The sequence below is a fragment of the Rhipicephalus sanguineus genome, chromosome 1 (assembly GCF_013339695.2).
Source record: "Rhipicephalus sanguineus isolate Rsan-2018 chromosome 1, BIME_Rsan_1.4, whole genome shotgun sequence".
Lineage (NCBI taxonomy): Eukaryota > Metazoa > Arthropoda > Arachnida > Ixodida > Ixodidae > Rhipicephalus > Rhipicephalus sanguineus.
Window position 1 is genome coordinate 219,454,534 of NC_051176.1, and position 22,009 is coordinate 219,476,542.

A 22,009-nucleotide genomic window follows, 5' to 3' on the forward strand; every position below is an offset into this window, starting at 1 on the left:
CCAAGTAACCTGCACAATATATATATATATATATTGTGTTTAAAACAAGGCATGCGAAAATGTCATTCTTTTTGGTTCAAAGTGGAAGCAACTTTGAATAGTAGCAGGATTCGACTTTCTATAGAATGCAAGTAATAACCTGTAAAATATGTTACATTTTAAATTTTACTATACTTAGAGCATATAAGCCGGTATAACAAGCTTTTAAATTTTAAATATTACGAATCGATGTGAGGGTAATATGCTCATTTAACCTTGAAGTGGGGCTTCGCGGCAGTACGGATTTTTTCCTGGCAAGGTGCATTCACGGCATAGCACCCCTCCACTGCAGTGAAACCTTTACAGGTGGGTTACTTGCGGACTACGGTGTAAGAAAACTAAGATGTTGACACTCTCCGCCCGCCGCGACGGAGAGCGTGTCCAGATAATGTTCGGCTATAGTACATGCGCCGGCCGCAGTTTCGTGGGGCCGCTGCGACTTAGGGACCGAGCGCGACGAGGCTGACGCATGTTTTAAATGCGAATGCATTTCTTAGTCGGGCTATGCCAGGCGTCGGTGTCCGCACGCCTCTCCGCTCTCACTCCCTTTCCCATAGCAACAGCTGCGGGCGCGCGCGCTTATCCTCGCCCCTAGCTACCGGAGCAGGTGGTGCGGGCGGAGTAGCGGAGAGTGAGTGGAGAGGAGGAGCGCGCTCTGGCGTGTGAGGGCGCTCGCATCGCGGGAGCTCGGCGGAGCTCCCGCGTGTGTGGAGAGAGTGTAGGAGAGGGTAGGTGCAATTAAAGTCCCTAGATTTTTCGCTTTTACTTAAGTACCGACAACTGCCTCCTTTCACGGCCCTCTCTAACGCGCAGCTGGCGTCCGACGCCATTTTCTTCCTAACTTGGAAGATTTACAAAGCCATGCGCGTCTAAGTACATTAGCCACGCACCTTTCAGCGGACAATATGCTACCGCGACGCGCCTTTCTCCTCCCGTCAACCCCCTGTCATTAGTGAATGGGGGACGCGTTTCACCAGGTGCTGGAAAAGAGTTAGGAAGAACATGGCTGCCGAAAACGAGCGTTAGCCAATGAGATTCGTCGCGGCGTTTCAATGGTTGTCGGTACTTAAGAAAGAACAGGGAAAAATCTAGGGACTTTAGGTGCAGTGCTTCGCCGCTCCTTCTCTCCCCGTTCGCTCTCTCTCCTCCCTGCGCCACCGCCTCAATGCAGTGCGTTTGAAACGCGTCTGTAGCGTTTGTGCTGCCTTGGCACAGCCTGAAAACAGCGCGTTCTAAAACGCGTTTGTGCTGCATTGAAGGCGGTGGCAACATCACTGAGGTGATTACGAACGCACGTAGGAAGCGTTCGTTGAAAGAGGCGCCCAAAAGGGAGACACTTGAGCGTGTCGATGTGTCCAGCTTTACGCCATTAAAATTACTACGCCGTGTACTCTCGGCGCAAGAAATGCATTCGCATTTCCTCACGATTCCCTTCGGGGAGGTGGGGGCATTTTTTTTTCTTTTTGTTTTTCTCCTTGCTTTTTTCTTAAAGCGCCGTGCACGCTAGCAACTAGAGCTAAAAACGCATGCCGAGTTTTTTCGCGACCGAAAAACGTCACGTGCGGCGAACGCCGCAGCTGCCTCCACGGCATGGTGTCAGCTTCTTACACCGTGGTTCTAACACTGCGTTCTCTACATACGCAGCTCATCGTCATAGTACATGCGCCGTCCGCAGTTTCATGGGGGGCGCTGCGACGAAGGGACCGAAAGCACCGAACATTATCTGGACGTGCCGTGGAGTGGAGTGTCAACACCTGAATTATTTGACTAATATACACCTATTCGTTCATTTCGAATACTTCAAAATTTCTCGGAATTTAAATTAGAATCAAAGAGAATTCGAATACTGTAATATTCGTCCGAATATTCGAAGTGCTCGAATATTTGCACAAGCCTACAGAAAACTATTTATAAAGGGACCAGGGCAGCTGTAGACTTTGATATCTTGAACATACCATCAGCATCAACATCTAGATGACGAGAAATGAGACTTTTACTTTGGATTCTGTTCTCTCGTGCTACATAGCAAATGAAGCACATTTTCACATTGGCTTCAGTTGTTGACAGTGAGTGCTTTGCAAGCCTTTCAGGTTATTCATGCACACTGTAAAGTGGCAATATTATAAGATGCTGCCAACAAGATATAACAGCCCTCATATGTGGTTGGAATCTTTGTTGTTGTGTTTTTGCATATTTGTTTTGCAATACATGCATGTTTACAAACTTCAAATCCCAAGTGAAGTTGCACCGTATGAAACAGGCTTCACATGTATGGTACTCGTGAGATACTTGGAGCCAGGCACGTAGCCAGGATTTTCTTTAGGGGGGGGGGGGGGGGCCCAAGGCCTAATTATTCGAAAGAAATTGTTTTCATGGCAAAAAGAAAAAAAAAGTTGTCTGGGAATATAAAAGGCTGGACGAATTTCAGGGGGCCGGGGGCTTGACTACGTGCCTGCTTGGAGCACATGGGTGCTGGTAGCTCATTGAGGTCGCCTCAGTTTCGCTGTAAATAGCTACCAGCAATTTAATAATGATATTATCAAATCACAAAATATTAATTCTTTGTGTTTAATGCCATGGTGTAAGCACTTAATGTTCAGGTAAGTCTAAAGGCCATCTGTTGAATCTATCTTACTATCCATTTGCTTCCTTATTAACTCTCCTTCCTTTATGTTGCCTGTTTCTTTAACTGGAGGTTCAGTTCAAAGCTTTTCCCCGCCGTACTGGTCTAGTGGTTATGGCGCTCGACTGCTGAACCGAAGGTAGTGGGATTGAATCCCGGCCGCAGCGGCTGCGTTTTCAATGCAGGCGAAAATGTTTGAGGCCCGTGTACTTAAACTTAGGTGCATGTTAAAGAACCCCAGGTGGTCTAAATTTCCGGAGCCCTCCACTACGGCGTCCCTCATAATCATATCGTGGTTTTGGAACGTTTAACACCAGATATTATTATTATCAGTTAAGAGCCTTGTGCAGTCACATAGCCAGCCTGTAGGCAGGCGACTGTTCCCTGTGCCTGAAGATCAATTAGGCCCTTTCAATATTGGAAACCAGCGACATACTCCTATTTGCGATCGATTGGTTTCCTTCACAATTTTTCTCACGTTTCGCTCTTGGGCACACTGTACCATGGCCCTCTTTTCTTAATCTCGTGCATGTGACACCATTGGCTCTGTGAAGAGATGTTCTTTGTTAAGGTTGTTTGAATTGCACCTTTTCTTTGTGAAAATTTTAAAGCCTTTGAAATCCATCAGGGCAATCATCTTGAAATTCTTCAAGATGATTGAGCAGCACATGAGGAGACACACTTTGAGAGAATAAGAATTCGTTATGGTTTTTTTCTGCTGGATTTCGACAATATAACCTGTGGTGAATTATGCGTAGGAACATGGAATTACTAGTGCAGATCATACACAGACTAAAGAACCAATTAATGAGTTCACTAGTCTACTGTCTTTACACAAGAGTTCTAAAATTAACAGTGAACAGGCAGCCTCTGTCATCTGGATGCTTATCTCTCAAGCAGATATGCTTATCAAATCATAGTTCATGGCCATCAGCAGGCAGTATGTCAATGTGCCGCTGCATGCAAGAGTTAACAGTTGATGTCGCTTCAAAACAGCTGACTATACTAGTGAACAATGGTTACATGCACAGTGGAGGGCTTTCTAATGATGTTCTTAGTAAGGGGAAATGTGCTTACAGGCATCTATGTTTGGGAAACCTGTTTGTTTCATAACAAGGCTGCCACGCCTTGTTATGAAAGAGACAAGGTTGGCTATGAAATCCATGCACATGAGTAACTTTATCGCTGGAATAGGATAATGTTCTTAACATGTTTTAATTGTCCTTGATGTTGTGTTTCGACTGTGGTTCAGGCGTTACAAGGCCAAAGCAAGAGCTAAAGAAGAGATAAAATTATTTATTCATTGCATCATTTCTGACAACTCAAATTGGGATGTTATTTGCAGTAACAAAATTGTGCAAATATGGCTACCAGCAATTCGTTTGTCATTGTTTGGCACTATAAAGTTTTATTTATTATATGTATTCATTAAGTCAAGCATGTGAAGTTTTGGATTCAAAGCTGTGTCATGTCTGTTCACCTGCAAATTGTGCTGGTAACTGAAGCTCCTGATAACAGTTCGGGTTATATTTAAAGAGGCTTCTGCAATTTCTGTCCCCCCGACTGGTTATCACGACTGGTACCACTACTGGTTATCAGGAAGTAAAAATGTACATCCTCGTTTAATAAGGAAAACAGTGCTAATTTTATTCAATACGAGACTCAATCTTTTTGTCAGTAGGAGTTTTCGGTTGATGTTCTATGCAGTTGTCTTTTAATATCTGAAATAAGTTTCTGCTAGTGTGGTTACTTTTGCACATTAGAAAACAGCAACTTTCCCATTGTTCTTTAATAAATCTACACATGCTTGTGGTCTTTAGAGCAGCCATGGGGACCAACTTTACATATTCTTTTATTATCGCTTGAGGTTCATTCTTTCTGTTCACATCAAACTCAAAACTTACTCTGGAAAACTTACATATGCTTAATAGTTAGAACACTTTCATAAAACCTACAGTTTAAGCAATGCATGTTTAAGTGGTATGCACTTTGTATCCCCCATGTCTCCCATGTTCAAGCATTCAGAAAGGCCCTTTCGCAGGTGATGACCTCTACCCAGAGGAGCCAGACTACTTTGGCCGTGGCCCTGGTCCTGAATACCCATTCAGCCTTGAGGAGCTCCGCAAGCGCTGCCAGAACCTTCACCGTATGGAAGTGCAGGGCCCCCTGTGCACAGCCTATTCTAACATTGAGCCTCCCAGAGGTCACCTACAGCCGCAGACCTTCAATGGCACCGCATCTATGGTGCCATCAATGCTTTGACAACTTTCTTGGCAAATTGAGCTTCACTCACTGCAGCTGTGTACATTGTATTGCTCAAGCGGCTCGGTTGCACAGGGAATTACGCATTGCTGCCAGTTTTGCAATGATGCCTTCTCTTGTCGCGCATAGTGCATGGTGCCTAGCTTGGCTGTCCAGTTAAGGTCTCAGGTGAGGTGTTTAAGCAATTGCAAAGCTTCGTTACACTAAGCTTTAGTCAGTCTTTAGAGAAGGTACTTTTCCTTTCATTTTGCCTAGGCATATAAAAGGTCAAAACATCAATCAACGATCTTTTTCTACAATTCCTGCTACTTGATCGGCTGAAGCACTCTATAGGTGTTTATGCTGCATAGAATGCCTGCATTTAGGAGAACTAATGTGTGTCAGCGAGAAATTGCTTTCTTAACCTTAGCACTTTGGCTTTGCTGTGATTTATTGGCTTGCCAGGCTGCTAAATATGGTGTATTCTTTGTTACGCCTTCTATTTTTCCTGGAACACTGAGTGCTGGTGGCTGCACATCCCAAAAAGCTAATACATGGCTTGGCAAAATTGTGATTAAAATGCTTTGTGTGCTGCAGTTTCACATTTCTGCTAAGTGGATCTCAGTGCAGTTTAGCATTTGGCCAAGCTACTAATGGTGTTTAAATGGTGCAAAGTAATTGCACCCTGTAATTCTCTGTCTTCGATGTTTTCATTTTTTATAAAATGTGCATTTTTATGGCAATAGATATCTCTTTTGCTTTTTTTTTTTTTGCTGCGCAATGCTTTGTTCTTTTGTTAGAAGTAGTAGGCTTAGTGCTGATGCTTTAGGAGTATATGTTCTGGACCACTTATTTCCATTCAGCTCGCTGTTAGTTGATGCAGTCATGTGGCTGTTGCTGATTTGGTCTTGGGTTCTAAATGTCGTGAAATCAGACAGATATGCAACACCATGCACAGACATATCTGCTAGTTTATTTCGGTGTGCAAAGGTGTGGTCCTTGAAAGGCTGAGTTTTCTTGAATGCAGAGGCACTTGTTCTGTCTAAAGGTGTGGAATGTCAAACTTCTGATCCAGTTTTCCACCATGATCCTGCAGTATTCAGAATTTGGCACTCTTCTTTCATAGAATGGCTGCTGTACCTACCTGGTATCTCCATAGTGTTCAGGAATTCAGGCTTTCGCAGGCACTCAATGTTTTGATGCTGTAGTGTCTTGTATATATGTGACCGTAAGTGCCTAAAATGTGAAATAAAGTTCCAGATGAAACGTGCCAGCACAAAATGCAGATGGGAGATTCTTTGCATCTAAATAGCTACATTTCTCTGCCATTTTTTGTTCTGTCTTCCTGTCAAATTATTCCAAAACGCTCGGGAATGCTGTTCAATGAAGTGTATGGAATGAAGCCTCTTACTTGTTCCAAGTATCTTCATTTTCCCATACTTCATAAACTGCGTATGTGATTATGTCCTTGTAGAAACGAACAGACACACTGGAAGAGAAGTTTCATTTTGGTACATAACAGACTTTGATGAGAAGTGACTTACAAGAGACATCCAGCGCAGGCAGCAGTTTTTTCAGAATAAGTTTTCAGTGACTCCTTGTACCCTTCCAACTGCCCTTCCTCCACTGGCATTGTTTGCTGCACTAGAAATAACTGTGAACATTGCAGAGGGTACACCATGGTGTGTCTTATTCCTGTGATACATGAGCAAGACTGAAGTGGTTGTTATGTAGTTTTCTACACAGCTGCCTTTATTAGGCATTGTTGCAATGTCAGAGAGGTGGTGACCTTTTTTGGCTTACCAAGCTTTCCTCTGTGATGTCCAGTTCGTCTTCTTGTGGTTTCTGAAATTTCGGCTGAAAAAAGCCCATGCCAAGCCCATATCTTTGAAAATGCAATTTTTCTTACAGCTTCAACAAGAAAGCATGAAAATGTACGCTGTAGTTTGTGCAGCTGACGAATTATTTGGGCACAATTCTCATGAAACTACAGTTTAGTTTACTTTTGCGTAGCCTTTCTGCCTACAGCTATTGTATTAATCTTTAGTCAGTGCTCGAGAAATCAATATTTTAATCTTTAAAAATGTGGACTACAGAGCACTGTGTGTTATAACTGATTAATATGAGTGGCCTAGCATTTAATATATGAACTGTGGGACTGAGGTCAGCTGCATATCTGGCTATTGAGGCAGTATTTGTAAGAGAGAATCTGTCAACCTGATTTGCGAGCTTTTCTACAATTGCCTCCAACTTCTTGATTTGAGCATTCAGGTCTTGACTGGATTCTGAAAATAAAAACGGAAAAGTCTGAGTCGAATAACATGTGCCTAGATCGCAGGCAGTCTTCTAAGGAAGTGCAATATCACACCTTCTAAGTGAAGCGATGTTTGCGTCACCACCTGTTTTCGTAGTCTGACGGGGAGCAGGCGACTAGGGCAAGGCTTGTACACTTGGAGGCTTTGGGGACCAGCTGCAGCCTGAAAATTGCTGTTGCACATGTACAGCCGCTTGTTTAATAAAAGTTATATACAAAGCTTGTGTCATGATTATTGATTTTGAGGGCATTGTTTACAGGGCAAACAGCACGAGGGCATAGTGCTCACTGTCTAACTTGCAAAAACCATACGTACAATTCAGGCACTCTTTCCATTTTTGAACTATGCAATTCAGCAACAGCATCAAAGCGCTGTTGTGGTATGCATGCAGTATACAGGGTGTTTTTTACCTTTTAGACAAAATAGATTTTTTATAAAAACCGTATGACAGTCTGGCTGCATGTCTTTGCGCACGAGCTCTTTGTCGAGGCAGAAATACTTTGTCACAGCCAAAGTGATATTGAAGTGACTAACTAAAACTTAACTTTTTAATTATTGACTAGAGGGCAGTTGTTTGTATGGAAAAGTTCTAGGGCGTCGAAATTTGTGGCATACCCATATTTTTTTAGAAATCTCGAAAGTTGCACGTAATGTGACATATGGAATTTTAATGGTGATATCGAAAGCGACCGCACCCGGCGCACAGAAAACGCGACCACTCTGTTACGTTAGATCGGAACTGCCCATGTCGAGGAAGTGACGAAATTTGAATGGAGGCGCGTCACGGCAATATCTTGGCGTGAAAAGCAGCAAATCATGTCGCTTGCGCCAGCGGATCGCCTTACCTTTGCATGCGATGTGTGGTGCTAACCTGTTTCTTGAATTATAAACAGCAGAGGCGTAGCCAGAAATTTTTTTCGGGGGGGGGGGGGGGGTTCAACCATACCTATGTATGTTCGTGCGTGTGTTTGTATGTGCGCCTGTATATATACGCAAGCAAAACTGAAAAATTTCGGGGGGGGGGGGGAGTTGAAGCCCCCAACCCTCCCCCCCCCCCCCTGGCTACGGCCCTTATAAACAGGTACAAAGAACTATGTCGCCTGCCCTCGAGAAGCGCCACAGCGGTTGCCGCTGAGTTTAATGCGGTGTAGCAGTGGCGTAGCCTTTTTTACAGCGAAAGCTGTTATGAGATCATTTCAGCGGCCGTTTTTGGCGCCGTAGTTGTCCGCCGCGGCCGCCGGTGTCCGTAACCACTATCGCTCGAAATAAGAAAAAAAAAACGAAAGAAAAACATTCCAGGATGGAACGAGGTTCGAACCTGGGCCCTCTGCGTGAGAGCCCAGTATTCAACCTCTGAGCCATGCCGGCGCTTGCAACTACTTTGCGAAAAGGTCCTATACAGGCTTCATGTCGGGAAGGAATCGCATTAACATATGTAATATAGCGTGGTAGAAGAGCACAATAAGCACCAAGCGTCGCACAACGCGAATTCTGTAACCAGGCGTCACACAATGCGAATTGCGCAACGAGTAGGTTGTTGAATGCTTCCAACCCATTACAAAGGACTCCGGATAATTCTTCATCGTCATCAGGCACAACATCAAAAAAGCGCGTAATGCCTTACATGCGTTTAGCAGGTACCACGGCTCTCCGTAGAATGACGAAAAATGGCATAGTGCCTGCTTCCCTACTTCTCAAAAATTACAATGATTTATAGCGTAGTGGGTTCCTCTCAAGTGCACTTGTATTGGTTGCCAAGGAAGCCCATAAGCGCATGATCCATTTCCTCGGGGTCTCAGTAAAGTTCTTCGCCCCCCCCCCCCCCTCTCTCCCACGTCAACGTATGTTATACAGCATGGCGGGAGAGGAAAATAGCGACCGGGCGTCACCCAATGCAAATTGCGTAACTGGTGGGCCGTTTAAAGCTTCCCACCCATTACAAAGGGCTGAGCCATAATTCTTCATCGTCATCAGTCGTCGCGTCAACAAAGTGCACATAATGCCTTACAGACGTGTAGCTCGTGCCTCGCTTCTCCACAGAATGACGAATAATGGCTTAGTAGGTGCTTCCCAACTTCACAAAAAAATCGCCAGGCCTAGCTGCGCGGAAAGCGCAGCACAGTCACAGCGAAAGCTGCAGGGAGCGGCATTTGTAGAGCCCGTTATACACTCTCTTGTGGCTAATAATACAAGTACATTAGCAACGTACCCACAACGCCACAAATCATAATTTTTGTGAAGTTGCGAAGCACCCACCACGACATTATTCGTTATTCTGCGGAGAAGCGAGGTAACATCTGTAGGGTATTATGTGCATTTTGTTGATGCGACGGTTGATGACGATGAAGAATTATGGCTGAGCCCTTTGTAATGGACTGGGAGCTTTAAACGACCCACCAGTTACGTAATTCATATTGTGTGACGCCCGGTCGTTATTTAACTGTCCCACCATGCTTTATAACATAAGTTAACCAGAGAAACGGAGAGCGAGAGAGAGAGGGAATTAACTTTATTAGAACCCTGAGGAAATGGATCATGGGAGCCTTATGGGCTTCCTTGGCAACCAATAGAAGTGCACTTGCGAGGAACCCACTACGCCATAAATCATCATAATTTTTGTGAAGTAGGGAAGCAGTCAATATGCAATTTTTCGTCATTCTGCGGAGAACCATGGTACTCCGTAAACACCTGTAATGCATTATGTGCACTTTGTTGATGCTGTGGCTGATGACGGTGTAGAATTATCGCAGAGGCCTTTGTAATGGGTTGGAAGTATTCAACAACCCACTCGTTGTGCAATTCGCATTGTGTGACGCCCGGTTACAGAATTCGCGTTTGTGTGACCACACTATATTACATACGTTAATGTGGTTCCTTCGCGACACGAAGCCTGTATAGGGTCCTTTTGCAACGCAGTTTCAAGCACCGGCATGGCTCCGAGGTAGAGCACTGGGCTCCCACGCCGAGGGCCCAGGTTCGAACCTCGTTGCATCCTGGAAATATTTTCTTATATCCTTTCTTTTTCTTATTTCGTGCGATAGCGGTTACGGACACCGGCGGCGGACAACTACGGCGCCAAAAACGGCCGTTGATATGACCTCATAACAGCGTTCGCTGTAAAATTGTGATTTATGGCGTAGTGGGTACCTTGCTAGTGTACTTGTATTAGTAGCCTTAAGAGAGCTTACAACGGGCTCTAGAAACGCCGCTATTCCAGCTTTCGCTGTGACTGTGCTGCGGTTTCAGCGCAGGCCTGGCGTTTTTTTGTGTGTGTGTGTGTGAAGAGGGGGCTGGGGGAGCTGGCTTGACAATCACGCGTCTCTTTCGATATATATATATATATATATATATATATATATATATATATATATATATATATATATATATATATATATATATATATATATATATAAACTTCTTAATTTTCTCTTTCACTATGACGCGCTTATAGCAGATCAGCGATCTAATGAATTGCATGGTTTCCTTTTCTCATCTGTTTTATGCTTCGCATCGTTGGCAGCACGCTTCCCGTGAAATGTAACCACTTACTGTTGCGGGAGCAAATAAGACTCGTTTAAGTGGAGCAGCTTAAGCAAGTGCACGAAAGTCTATGCAACTCTGTAAATGAAGCATAATCATAGAGGCTCATTCGCAAAACTTCGTGTCTATCAGCAGGGTTGTAGTCCTACAGAAATTTTAATTTCCCTCCTTATTCTAGTCACTTGGTGTTGCAATGTAACACGTTTGCTAACAAGAATGCTATCATAATTTTCATTACCAGCAGTTCGTCTCAAGCATTAGTTGGAACAGGATCAATCATGCACCGGAGTCGACATGCATGTTTATATTAGGCATGGGCGAATAGTAAACTTGAGGTTCGAAGCGAATTCGAGGAGAATAGTGATTTGGTCGAATAATTTTGAATAGTTTAAATCACATATTTAAAAGAATAATAAGCATTTTGGTCATGACCCAACTTACTTGCACAATAGTATGTTCAAGAATTCGAACAAGGCTTATGCGAATGTCACTTTTTAACGCGGTAGCGTTAAAGAGCTCGTTTCGCAGAAACTCTGTTGTCGCCGTTGTTGGTTGTGAGCGAAAAATCATCATTTTGTTCATGACCGAAAAATCGAGAAAGATGCAAATAAAATAAATAAAAAAAACTGATAATTGAACACAGGTCGTCTGCGTGGCAAGCATGTGTTCTACCACAGAGCGTTGCTATTGCTTGAAACTGCTTCGGGGAAAAAAAACACTTTATGAATGTCATGTAGTGGAAGGAGTCTCTTTAATGCATGTAATACTCTGTGGCAGAAGCGTAGAATCGCGCTAGGCGTCAAAACGCGAATTTCGCGACGAGTGGGTGTTTTAACGGCCCAAGCACTACAAAGCACTCAGACATATTTAATCTTCATCAGCTGCAAAAGCATCAACAAAGTTAGTAGCTGCGTAGGTTCGCGTGTTGCCTTACGGATGCGCAAAATGAAGAATTATGGCGTAGTGGGCATTAAACAACTGTACTTGCAGTAGGCATTCTAGAATAGTTTGAAACGGCCAATGTTACGCGCACAGTCGTTTGTTTCCTTACGGCACGGTTGAGGCATACACAGAGAGCCGAAGCCGGGCTAGCAATTGAGAAGGCGATGCGAACGGTGCCCGATTACGCTAACGCGTTCTACTCTTGAAGGCGAAGCTCAAGCGTCCTCCAAGTTATTTGGTTTGAAGCAAAGTGGAAGCAACTTCGAATATTATCAGGATTTGAACAGCAGTAGGGTGCAAGTTATAAGTGGTAAAATACGGTACGCTTTAAAATTGGCTTTGCTCAGTGCATATAAAGCCATGCACAAGCTTTTGAAATAAAAAAAAAAGAAAATAATAATAGTAATCGAGGTGCAGGTAGTGTGCACGCTTAACCTTGAAGCATGGCTTCGCGGCAGTGCGGATTTCTCCAGGATAGGTGGTTTCACGGCATAGCAGCCCCAAGCTGCAGTGAAACCACCTTTACAGGAAGTACATGCGGTAAAAAAAAACGTGTATTCGTTCATTTCGGATACTTAGAAGAGTTTGGATGCGAGCTCGTTGGTACGGATCCATCATAAAAACACAGCGCTAACTTAAACATGGACAGAGAAACAGCATACGAGGAGGGAGCTAAATTTGATATATTAAACTGTAGATCGCGCGCTAAATTTTTCATAGTGTGCTATTCTTCTCATATTTGGAAGAAGCTCGCCCGCGAAATGTGCCCACTTACCATTATATGGTTTATTTGCGAGGAACTCAAGCAAAGCATGCTGACGGAATCGCATTGGAAATTAGTGCGCTCGTCCCCTCGCCCCCCACCCGCACCCTGCACTGATCCACGGGGGGTTACGACCCCCCATTGACCCCTGGTTGGAATTCTATAGCAGCCCCAATTACCGGCTGTATTTTATTCTAGAAAACTATAGTACGCTCCTGGAATCAACCTAATACGCTTCCAAATTTTGACTAACGATAACGAAATTCCTTTCTGTGCCTCCCTCAAGGAACAACATCTTGCGATCCCCCTGGGCAAACAAAGCAGCTATGCCTCTGTTTGAGGGGTAGTTTTGACAGCCATGCCCTGCGCAGCAAGACACAGCGTCGCCATGGGTAGCCGCGAAGAGCGCGCTCGCCATCGGAACGCTGTGAAAGCCTCGTGCTCTGTCTGATTGGGCTACATAATATGGGTGATGTGGCTCCGGGTGCATGGTCGTGGCTATGACAGCCAGCCCGAGAACTTAACGCTCGCGCCGAAGTGTCTTCTCGAGTGTGAAGAGGAATTTTATTAGAAAAAAAAATCCAGGATGATTTCAGGCGCAGGTGTTTGTTTTGGTCGGTGATGCATGACAGCGCGAGAAAAGTCACAGTTTCACCGCAAGGGCGAAGCAATGAATGCGATAGCAACAAATTGTAGTGTTATACTAAGTGAGGCTGGCAGCTAACTGTTTTGTATCCGATCTCGCGTAACTACAAAACGCTCGTGTAAGAGAATACGGCCGCTCCAGGTAGAGATGCTCTCCGAAGTCACTTCGCGTTGAGAGTGCAGCACGTAGAAGGTTGTACGAGCCGCCCGCTGTGACGGCTTTAGAGACAGCGCGCGCGTCCGCGATCGCGACCGCGCCCTTAGATTCAAAGTTCAAAGTTGCTGCCCGCGCGACACCCACCACCCCCCCCCCCTCCGAGCGACGGAGGGTGTATGCGTCGTTTCATGCTCGTTAAAGAAGGGCGTGGTGTTTCCTGTCTGCTTCGACGGCAGGCCTCCCGAGTGGGGTGATGTTATCGCATGCACCCTCCGAGTGACGGAAATGGGTCGGCTCGTTTGAGCTCTGCTTCGGCCGCGTTCGTCGGCCCCGCTCGCGCGCTTTTACCCGCGGTAGAACATACGATGCGCGGGGGGATCTTATCAATTTGGACTTCATACGGAAGGGACATGAGGGCAACGGCGATGGCAAAAACTCGTCGAGACTGTCCATATCATTGCTATCGCAATAAAAATTGCGGGAAGGGGTGGGGTGCTGCTGAAGCCCGATCAGCAGCCCCCACTCCTTTGGCTATGTCACTGCTTTGCAGAGAATGAAAAGGTGAATGTTATGGATTTCTTGCGCACAGCCCGAAAAAAACAGATAAGCACTAAACCTCGCACGCTAAAGTAAGTATATATATATATATATATATATATATATATATATATATATATATATATATATATATATATATATATATATATATATATATATATATATATATATATATATATATATATATATTAAGAATATTCCTGGCTATCAGTTAAAATATAAAACAGAAAGTCACAGTGAAAAACATAACATTTATTCTGAGCTTCCGGCCGGGGACAGGCCTTTATCAAAAGCTCAGAATAAATGTTATGTTTTTCAGTGTGGCTTTTCTAGACGCGCTAGTCACGACTCTAGCGTTATTTTTACGAGGCTGTTCGCCGTGTCCATGCACGGAACTACGTACTGAGCAATCGATGACGTCGCTAGGGGCGGCTGCGGTTGCTTTCGTCATGTCATGGTTATGCTACAGATGGCACAATTGTCATCTCGCAGCATTGTTGCTCAGCCTGCCACTCTAGCAGACCAGTCCGCCAGCCTGGTCTGTGTAGGCCATCTTGTGCTCCTTAATGATCTCTCCCGTGCTTCTGGTGAGGGAGCTGGAGGGCGCCGGGTTGTTGGGGCACCCCCATAATATGTGGCCCCTGGGTCCCAATCTAGCACCCCGTCCAGCCTCCCATTACATATCGATAAAGTTTATTCCTCCCGCTCGGCCTGCTCACACGATCACTGCGTTCGTTCTCCTCGTGCTTTCATTCCGGCAGCATGCCATAGCTTCACGCGACCGTGTTCTTTATCTGCATCGCCCGACTATAGAGCCTCCCGCGTCCGGGTGCTGTGGGTGGCTCCATGTCCGTCGAGCCGCTCTCGCTCGCTTTTCACGCGCGCAGACGTGGCTTAGCGGGGAATACAACGCCGCGGTAGGTTTTGGCTGTCGATACGTTACGATCGCATATTTCGAATAGCCAAACAAATTTTCGGAACTTGTCGATTTAGCGAAATGGTTCAAGCGTCGTGAATTTCGACTTGTATAAACGCTGTAAATTTTTGAAAGGCCGGTGAATCCTCTGCCTGCACCAATGACCCAAACTCACAAACGGCACCAAGACCGGTCAGCACGGACGCTACAGTTTACAGTTTGCGGGTGCCAGTTCTTGTGTTCCTTTCATCTTTTATTTGCGCTAAACTATTAGTCAACTAACCAAGAAAAGGCTATTTTGAGTCCTCGAAAGCGTGCGCGCGGCCGATTCTTTAGTAGCGTTAGTGTGTCCCTGGACACACTGGTCGACATCTAGAGATGCTGTACTCACCGTGAAGCTATATATATATATATATATATATATATATATATATATATATATATATATATATATATATATATATATATATATATATATATATATATTGTAGGCATCTATTATACACTTCTTCCTCATCGCTGCGTTATTGTTCTCATCAACACGCGTTCGCCTTTCATCATCATCGTCTTCGGGTGTGTGCTCTGGATCATCGTGGCCGTGGCGCTTGTTCACTCTCGAAGTCGCGACCTAATAATATATATATATATATATATATATACATACACCACAGTGTAGCATGCCCTAGTAAGTGGACAGTGACCGCAGCCCACTTCTATACGCCGGTTGCGCGCCGGAGTCTACTACTGTAGTCCGAATCGAATCTGTATTTCTATTCGGTGACCCTTTTGTACTGTTGCTAGTTGGTCGTTCGTGAGTGCCTCCCGCGGATAACTGCGAAACAAACAAAGAAAAAAGAAGCATCCGAGCTCTCTAACCACTTGGGAATCCGTCGAGCGTCGCCGTCATCTTCGCTGCTGTCGCTTCCGTCGATGAGCGGGATGCCCTCTTCCTGGAGCCTCTTCTGAGAGGTGTCCAGCGCTGCGGTCAGCTTGGAGAGTTGAAACACCGTTTCTCTCACCAAGAATCTGGAGACGAACTGTTCTTGGATGCTGCTGGCATCGTATGTCTGCGGAGTTCGTCGCCACGAAATGGAAGAAACGTTAGGCATTTGTAAGAGGGGGGGGCGCGAAATCTGCCCCGTACATTGACCCTTAGTCACCAAAGACGGGGGGGGGGGGGGAGGGCGCGAAATCTGCTCCATACATTGACTTAGTAGGGGGGGGGGGGCGCTGCGATGAACCTTCGCCCCCCCTGATGGGGAACCATGCGCACGCCTATGTTTGTAGAATATGGTGTCCAGAGCTTTTCATACGCACACAACGCAAAAACCTACGATACACCAAGCAAGGCACACCTTTCAAACAAGTCCAAGATAAGTTAGTTCTTTTTCATGCAAAGTCGAGCGTACACTGGGGCACATCTGCGACTGCTTGTGGATATACGCAGCTTCAACAAGCTCACGTGCCCTTTGATTTCTATGTCTGAACATAATCGAAGTATCACCAAAGAGCGGTGAGCACCCACACTTTTTGCTATGCTCATACAGATGCACGTATGCCCGCGTGAACGCTGAAGGATCGGCGACTCGCACAAATTCATGGCGCATCCGTTGCTGTCAAAGTCTTAACACTCTAAATCTTCAAGTTTTTGCCCCTTTCAAATCAGAGCAAGTGAATGTGAATTCCTGAATGTTTAATTCGGATAAAGCACTGTATAGTGAAACGTAGTAATCACTGGAAAAGCATTAAACGTTGGAGTGATGCCAAAAAGTCGGCATTATTGTTCTGACTGTGGTTCCTGTAACAGCTTCCAGTATATAGTAGGGTTTAGTTGCAACTAGCATCAACAGCCATTTACGATTAAGTTGTACAGTTACAAGCGGACTGCGACATATCGTACATCCAACCTCTGGAGCATCAGTGCGCTTCAAGAACTTCAGGCTTCAGAACCATCACATATAGTATTGAACTGACTCCTCTGCGCCATTAAAGCCTGTTAAATGACTGCTTGAACTTAATCAAAATGAACTTTCTCACTTAGCCTCACGTCATCAGCGTGTCTTCCCTCGCCCTCACCTCACCATGTGCACCCTCCTCCATAGTCACTAATTTTGCAGTGTCAATCCTCAATTCACCTCATCAGGAGGGGATGAGGGCAGGCGAGGGTGATAACGCCCTCGTGAGGGTGCCTATGTCTAGGTGGAAGTTTGTTTTTCCTTAAAACCGAGAACAGCTATTGGTGCGATCATACGTGAGGGCTGGAGGCCGGATTTTTAGGCATTAAAAGCGTGTTTTAAGCGCCAAAAATAGGCAGGCAAGGCGACGTTTTCGGACTCCAATATCGTGAATATAGGCACAATAAATGTTGACATAAATGCAAATAATTTCAAAGGAAGACGTGCGCGACGTCTATTTACGACAGGAAAACAAGAAATGTTGTTGTTTAAGGTGGCACACAGGCACAAACAGTTGAACGTAGCCGTTCAATTGTCCTTTGTCACGCACGCTTTGCAGAAAACGGCACGTCCGCTTATTCTGTAACATGGTGAGTCGAGTGTGCACTGTCGACCAAAATGGATGCTTCGAGCGCGTTCTTAAATTTTTTTTACTGCACCATCTGTTCAAGCCAAAGAGAACTCAGCAAAATGAATCAGGGTAGCTTAATTTCGCTGCCCGCAAACGCTTCTTTCAGCGTGGACGATTGCAGCTCGTCTTCGGTATATAGGAGCGGTACAAACTTTGTGGGCGAGCTCAGCTCGTCTTCGGTGGGGAAAGGGTTAAAAGTAAACTACAAACTAAACAAATGCCGCGTGCACATCACATTTTTCTTTCTTCTTTTGCTCTTCACTCTCCCCTGGTGGCTCTCCGATTCCGCATTCGCCAACCACTCGCACCGTCAGCGCAGCGGCGTATGTGCTCGCCGGTGCATCCCATTTCACTGCTGCTAGCGATTCTTTCCGAGAGTAGGCTGAAACCCGTAGAGTTTCGAACAGTCAGTGTTGCGCGGTAGCATGAATACCGGGCTCAAACTGCACCGGGAAGCAAAACTTGAGGTTAAATAGTGTTCATATAGGTGCCAGTTTTGAAAATAGGCATTTACAGGCACTTATAGGCATATAGGCACGAACGCCAAAAATAGGCACTTATAGGCAATATAAAAACATTATAAAAGTCCTCCTCAGCCTCTAATTGATGCTCATATCAAAACGGCGCGATAGGAGCGTAAGGGACGAAATAGGCATTTGCCTAAAATCCAGTCTCTAGTGATGACTTATGTACATTTCCCGTGGTGAAGCGTCCTACCTTTTGGCAAAATATAGGCTAGTATGCGCAGTCAAACTTTTCAGATGCTCAGATTTTTTTTTCTACGGTGGGCGGTGAGATTGGGAGGGGGGGGGGGTGCTCGAAGCCACCTACCCCCCAAAAAAATATGTTTGGCGGAGCCTATAGTCCCTGATGATCCCCGCAAATGTCCCTGCACACAGCAAGCTGTCGTGTGAGTGCGGCGTCCGCCGCAAGATGCATTCAGCACATATATGCGACACATTCTCCTTTCTTGCATGTCCAAAGGATATCAAGCGGATATTATTTTAGTGACTTAGACCAAGCATGGGCACGAATAATGACGCAATTTAAAATCGCAATATTTGGCGCACGGATGCAGCTGCGTTGCACACGCACGCGTTAGCGTAGGTATTCGATTTTATATATGGTGGGCACAAAAAAAAAAAAAAAAGGCATGCGCCGACCTTTTCCATTTGTTGCAGTCCTTTTGTAACAGCCACGCTCAGGTCCTCCAGAGCAGCGAGAAGTCCCGGGAAGTTCCCCATGTGCTTCCACACGAAGGCGCTGAGCTCACCGGCATCTATAAAGCTAAACCGAGGGTATTCCATCAATCGATCGTCCATCACTGCAACGTTCATTGACACTCAAAGCATGTCGCTGCCAACTGTGGCAATACATTTGCATTCATAGCGCTGTTTCATTGACACTATATGGCTTTGTCGCCTACATTGTTTTTTTTTTTTTCGGCTAGAAGGAACGTTACGAGCATGTGCTACACGTTTATTACAGCAAGCACACAACGACGAAAAACGCGCGATAAAAAAGCTCTGCGAAGAAAACAGACAATTTCCTTAAAGTAGCACTCGCTTTAGCTGCGATCACGATCGAAGTTGAGATAAACGTATACACGAAATTTTTATATAAATACTTCTCGCAGCAAAAGACAAAAAAGTTTCGTATGCGAATGGAACGCGACGGTTAGCATGGTTTCGATAGTATTCAGCAAGGCCATCACGAGCAAGATTCGATTGTCAAGACCCACTGCTAACTCGCGTTTAACTAAATCGACCTATTAATAGAGAAAGTCTCGTATGCCTCATGAGTCGAAAAATCGGGCGTCCGGCGTCGTCAACACGAGCGGTAACAAAATTACGTCGTGTGACGTCATAAAATCAAGGACGTCGTCACGCGACGCCATTATGATGTCACAGACTACCAGAATTTGTAACGTCATCATGGCGTCATCAATGACGTTGCCGAATCACATCGTCGCTTGGTTAAAGGTGGGCCGATCCCTTAGGTTGTGCAATGCCACGTGCAGTGCCGAAAGCCTGTGTGTGTGGAGGGGGGGGGAGGGGGAAATGCAATCGACTGAAAACGTGATAGCAATTTAATGTAATGAGTGTCTCTCGTGTGAGCACAGGCTTTCGTCTGCGCCCTCCTTAGTGTTGCCTAAAGAGAGACTAACCTTTACTTACCCGGTTCTGTGAATGTTGATTTCTTCAAAAAGTTCGCAGAGTTCATCTTCCGTGAGTACAGCATCCCAGAAAAAATTGAGGAATTCTTCTTTTGCAAGTACGCCGTCTCCTGTCGAAGCAGGGGGTAAAATGGCAGAGTGGGGAGGAACCCAGGCGGCCGTGAGACGCGTGTGCACAGTAATCCAACATTAAGGTGCGCGCTGACGTTTGCATAATCTAATCGTATCACCCAGACCGAGAGCTGAGGCAGCGCACTGCTACATGGAATGGAATACATGTTGGATACGATGCTCATATAGGGCACGCGCTCCTTCGTTTCAGAGGCTAGACGAAGAGTGAGCTATAGAGACTCACCATTGGAAAGGGTCATGTAGGGATTTCAAAGCATCGCCACATGCGCAAACTGTGTGTCGGAGCACGCAGTCACACGGAATTTCGTCTGCATTCCACGTATTTACAAGTAATATGATTCACGATAAAATAAGTTGGCGTGCAGGCACGGACACGAGAGAAGAGATCAAGACGACACAAACGCCGGCGCTTGTGTTGATCTCTTCTCTTGTGTCCTCAACTCTCTGTCGTTCAAATAATATGAATGCATGGTCAAACGGTCCGACAGAAGGAAGTGCGTTGAGTGCGACGATGCTTAATCCACATAATCGAATGTGTACGAGTTGACCGGGGGCCCAAGGGAGCTAATTAAGCCGGCAATACGGGTTCTCGTAACGTACCAAGCGAAGCGACAGAGATTGAACTCGCCATTTACACATCCCTAGTTATCCGCTCTCCTGTATAGAGCGCAAATACACTCACCATTGGTATCAGCACGGTTCAGGACCTGCGCGAAAACAAAAAATTATTTGCTTACGAAAAAGAATATGTGCGGAGTGACCATCGAGCTCTACATGTGCGGCCGCAAACAGGCGGTCGAATGCTCACGCATGCAGCCGCGACTCGCTCTGTCGACCTCGAGCGTTCACTCACGTTAAGAAGGACCGACGTCCCCTTCTGGAGGTTGAGAAAAGGGCTGCTGATATCGACCATGGTTTCTATTGCACGCGTGTGGTTGTCTCCTCGCAGCGCAACACAGCGGCAGACAGCAGCCGGCGGCCGCACTGCAAACCAGAACGCGGGCACGGTCGACTCGCGGCGATGTATTTTTGGCACGCGCGCCGCGGGGACCACGCGTGTTATGTAGGTGAAGTGCGGAGACGCCCGCCCTGCGGGTTATACGTTGGGAAACAATTAACAGCATCACTTCTCGCGGTCCGACTGACTGACTGCCCGACTAAGGTCGCTGTGCCGCTTCCGCCCTGCGTATATTGCTGCGAGCGTCGACAATGAGACCATGTGATATGCGTGTTTCGGGCAATGTTTACACGTCGTGTTCATCAACTCAGCTCGCATAGTATATGTAAAGCGGATGCCGGGTTACTGCGCACGCGATAGCTGCACTGAGTGGCGTGCAAAGTGCGCAAGGACGTAAAATTTACGTTATAATTGTTGGGGTTTTCCGTCCCAAAGCCGCGATGTGATTATGAGGGACGCCGTGGAGGGCTCCGGAAATTTCGACCACTCGGGGTTCTTTAAAGTGCACCTGAATCTAAGTACATGGGCCTCAAGCATTTTCACCTCCACAAAATTTACGTTCGAATGTTGTATGTATAGATTGACACATAGAAGCCTATATACGCTTAATTGGGTCATCAGCGCAAACTCCTTTTTAAGGTGCGAGGGGAAGAATAAATGACTTAGGGCGCTTCATCGCATTTCCTGCCTTCGGGATTCCATGAAGCATCATTGCGTAGTCGGTCGCTCAACATGCTGCAAGCCCAGAAATCCGCGTTGAGTGCCAATGTCTGACACACTGTATGTGTATGTAAGGACGTGTCCTCGATCAGTTGGAGTTGTTAATAATAATAATAATATCTGGGGTTTAACGTCCCAAAACCACCATATGATTATGAGAGACGCCGTAGTGGAGGGCTCCGGAAATTTCGATCACCTGGGGTTATTTAACGTGCACCTAAATCTAAGTACACGGGCCTCAAACATTTTCGCCTCCATCGAAAATGCAGCCGCCGCGGCCGGGATTCGATCCCGCGACCTTCGGGTCAGCAGTCGAGTGCCATAACCACTAGACCACCGTGGCGGGGCCAGTTGGAGTTGTTCGTGTATCTACAAAGTAGCATCGTAAAAGGCAGCGTTTATGGCTCTCCCAAGATTTCCGGCTCTAATCCCTGTCCAAGTTACATTTTTTTAGGCTATCTAGGTCTGACAGGAAGGAAAAGGAACAATTACTGCTAAATGTTAAAAGACGGCGTGCGTGCAAACACGGACACACGAGAGAAGTCAGGACAACACAAACGCCGACTATAACAACTGAAAAGGCGCACAGCGGCGCAAAAGAAAGTGGGCACAAGAACTTCTCACTTATAGCATAAAAACTTAACACAAAAACTAACTAGCACTAGGTAAGCTTTCTGTCATTCTAAGATTACTGCTAA

The 22,009-nt window shown here is 45.8% G+C and overlaps 2 protein-coding genes across 5 annotated transcripts in view; one reads left to right on the top strand and one right to left on the bottom strand.

Annotated features, from left to right (window-relative positions):
* LOC119372334 (acyl-coenzyme A diphosphatase NUDT19) overlaps window positions 1–7,436 on the top strand; it is a 29,380-nt gene extending 21,944 nt beyond the window's left edge. For all 3 annotated transcript variants that reach the window (XM_037642825.2, XM_037642817.1, XM_037642809.1), the window contains exon 4: window positions 4,704–7,436. In XM_037642825.2, the coding sequence (XP_037498753.1) occupies window positions 4,704–4,924 (221 nt within the window). In that variant the 3' untranslated portion in view covers window positions 4,925–7,436. The remainder of the gene's footprint in view (window positions 1–4,703) is intronic.
* Window positions 5,857–20,647, bottom strand: LOC119372357 (N-terminal EF-hand calcium-binding protein 1-like). 2 transcript variants are annotated; one of them, XM_049419543.1, is made up of 12 exons: window positions 20,487–20,647; window positions 20,316–20,340; window positions 19,503–19,611; window positions 18,489–18,612; window positions 15,616–15,806; window positions 7,272–7,390; window positions 7,121–7,188; window positions 6,707–6,760; window positions 6,448–6,557; window positions 6,315–6,392; window positions 6,048–6,139; window positions 5,857–5,993 (listed from the first exon to the last, which is right to left on the bottom strand). In XM_049419543.1, the coding sequence occupies exons 1-12, from the start codon at window positions 20,544–20,546 to the stop codon at window positions 5,962–5,964; spliced, it is 1,062 nt and encodes a 353-aa protein (XP_049275500.1). In that variant the 5' UTR covers window positions 20,547–20,647; the 3' UTR covers window positions 5,857–5,961. The 2 variants fall into 2 exon arrangements, with proteins under 2 accessions (XP_049275500.1, XP_037498761.1); XM_037642833.2 differs by having other exon boundaries at window positions 5,857–6,139; window positions 20,487–20,638.
* Between the last annotated feature and the right edge of the window lie 1,362 nt (window positions 20,648–22,009).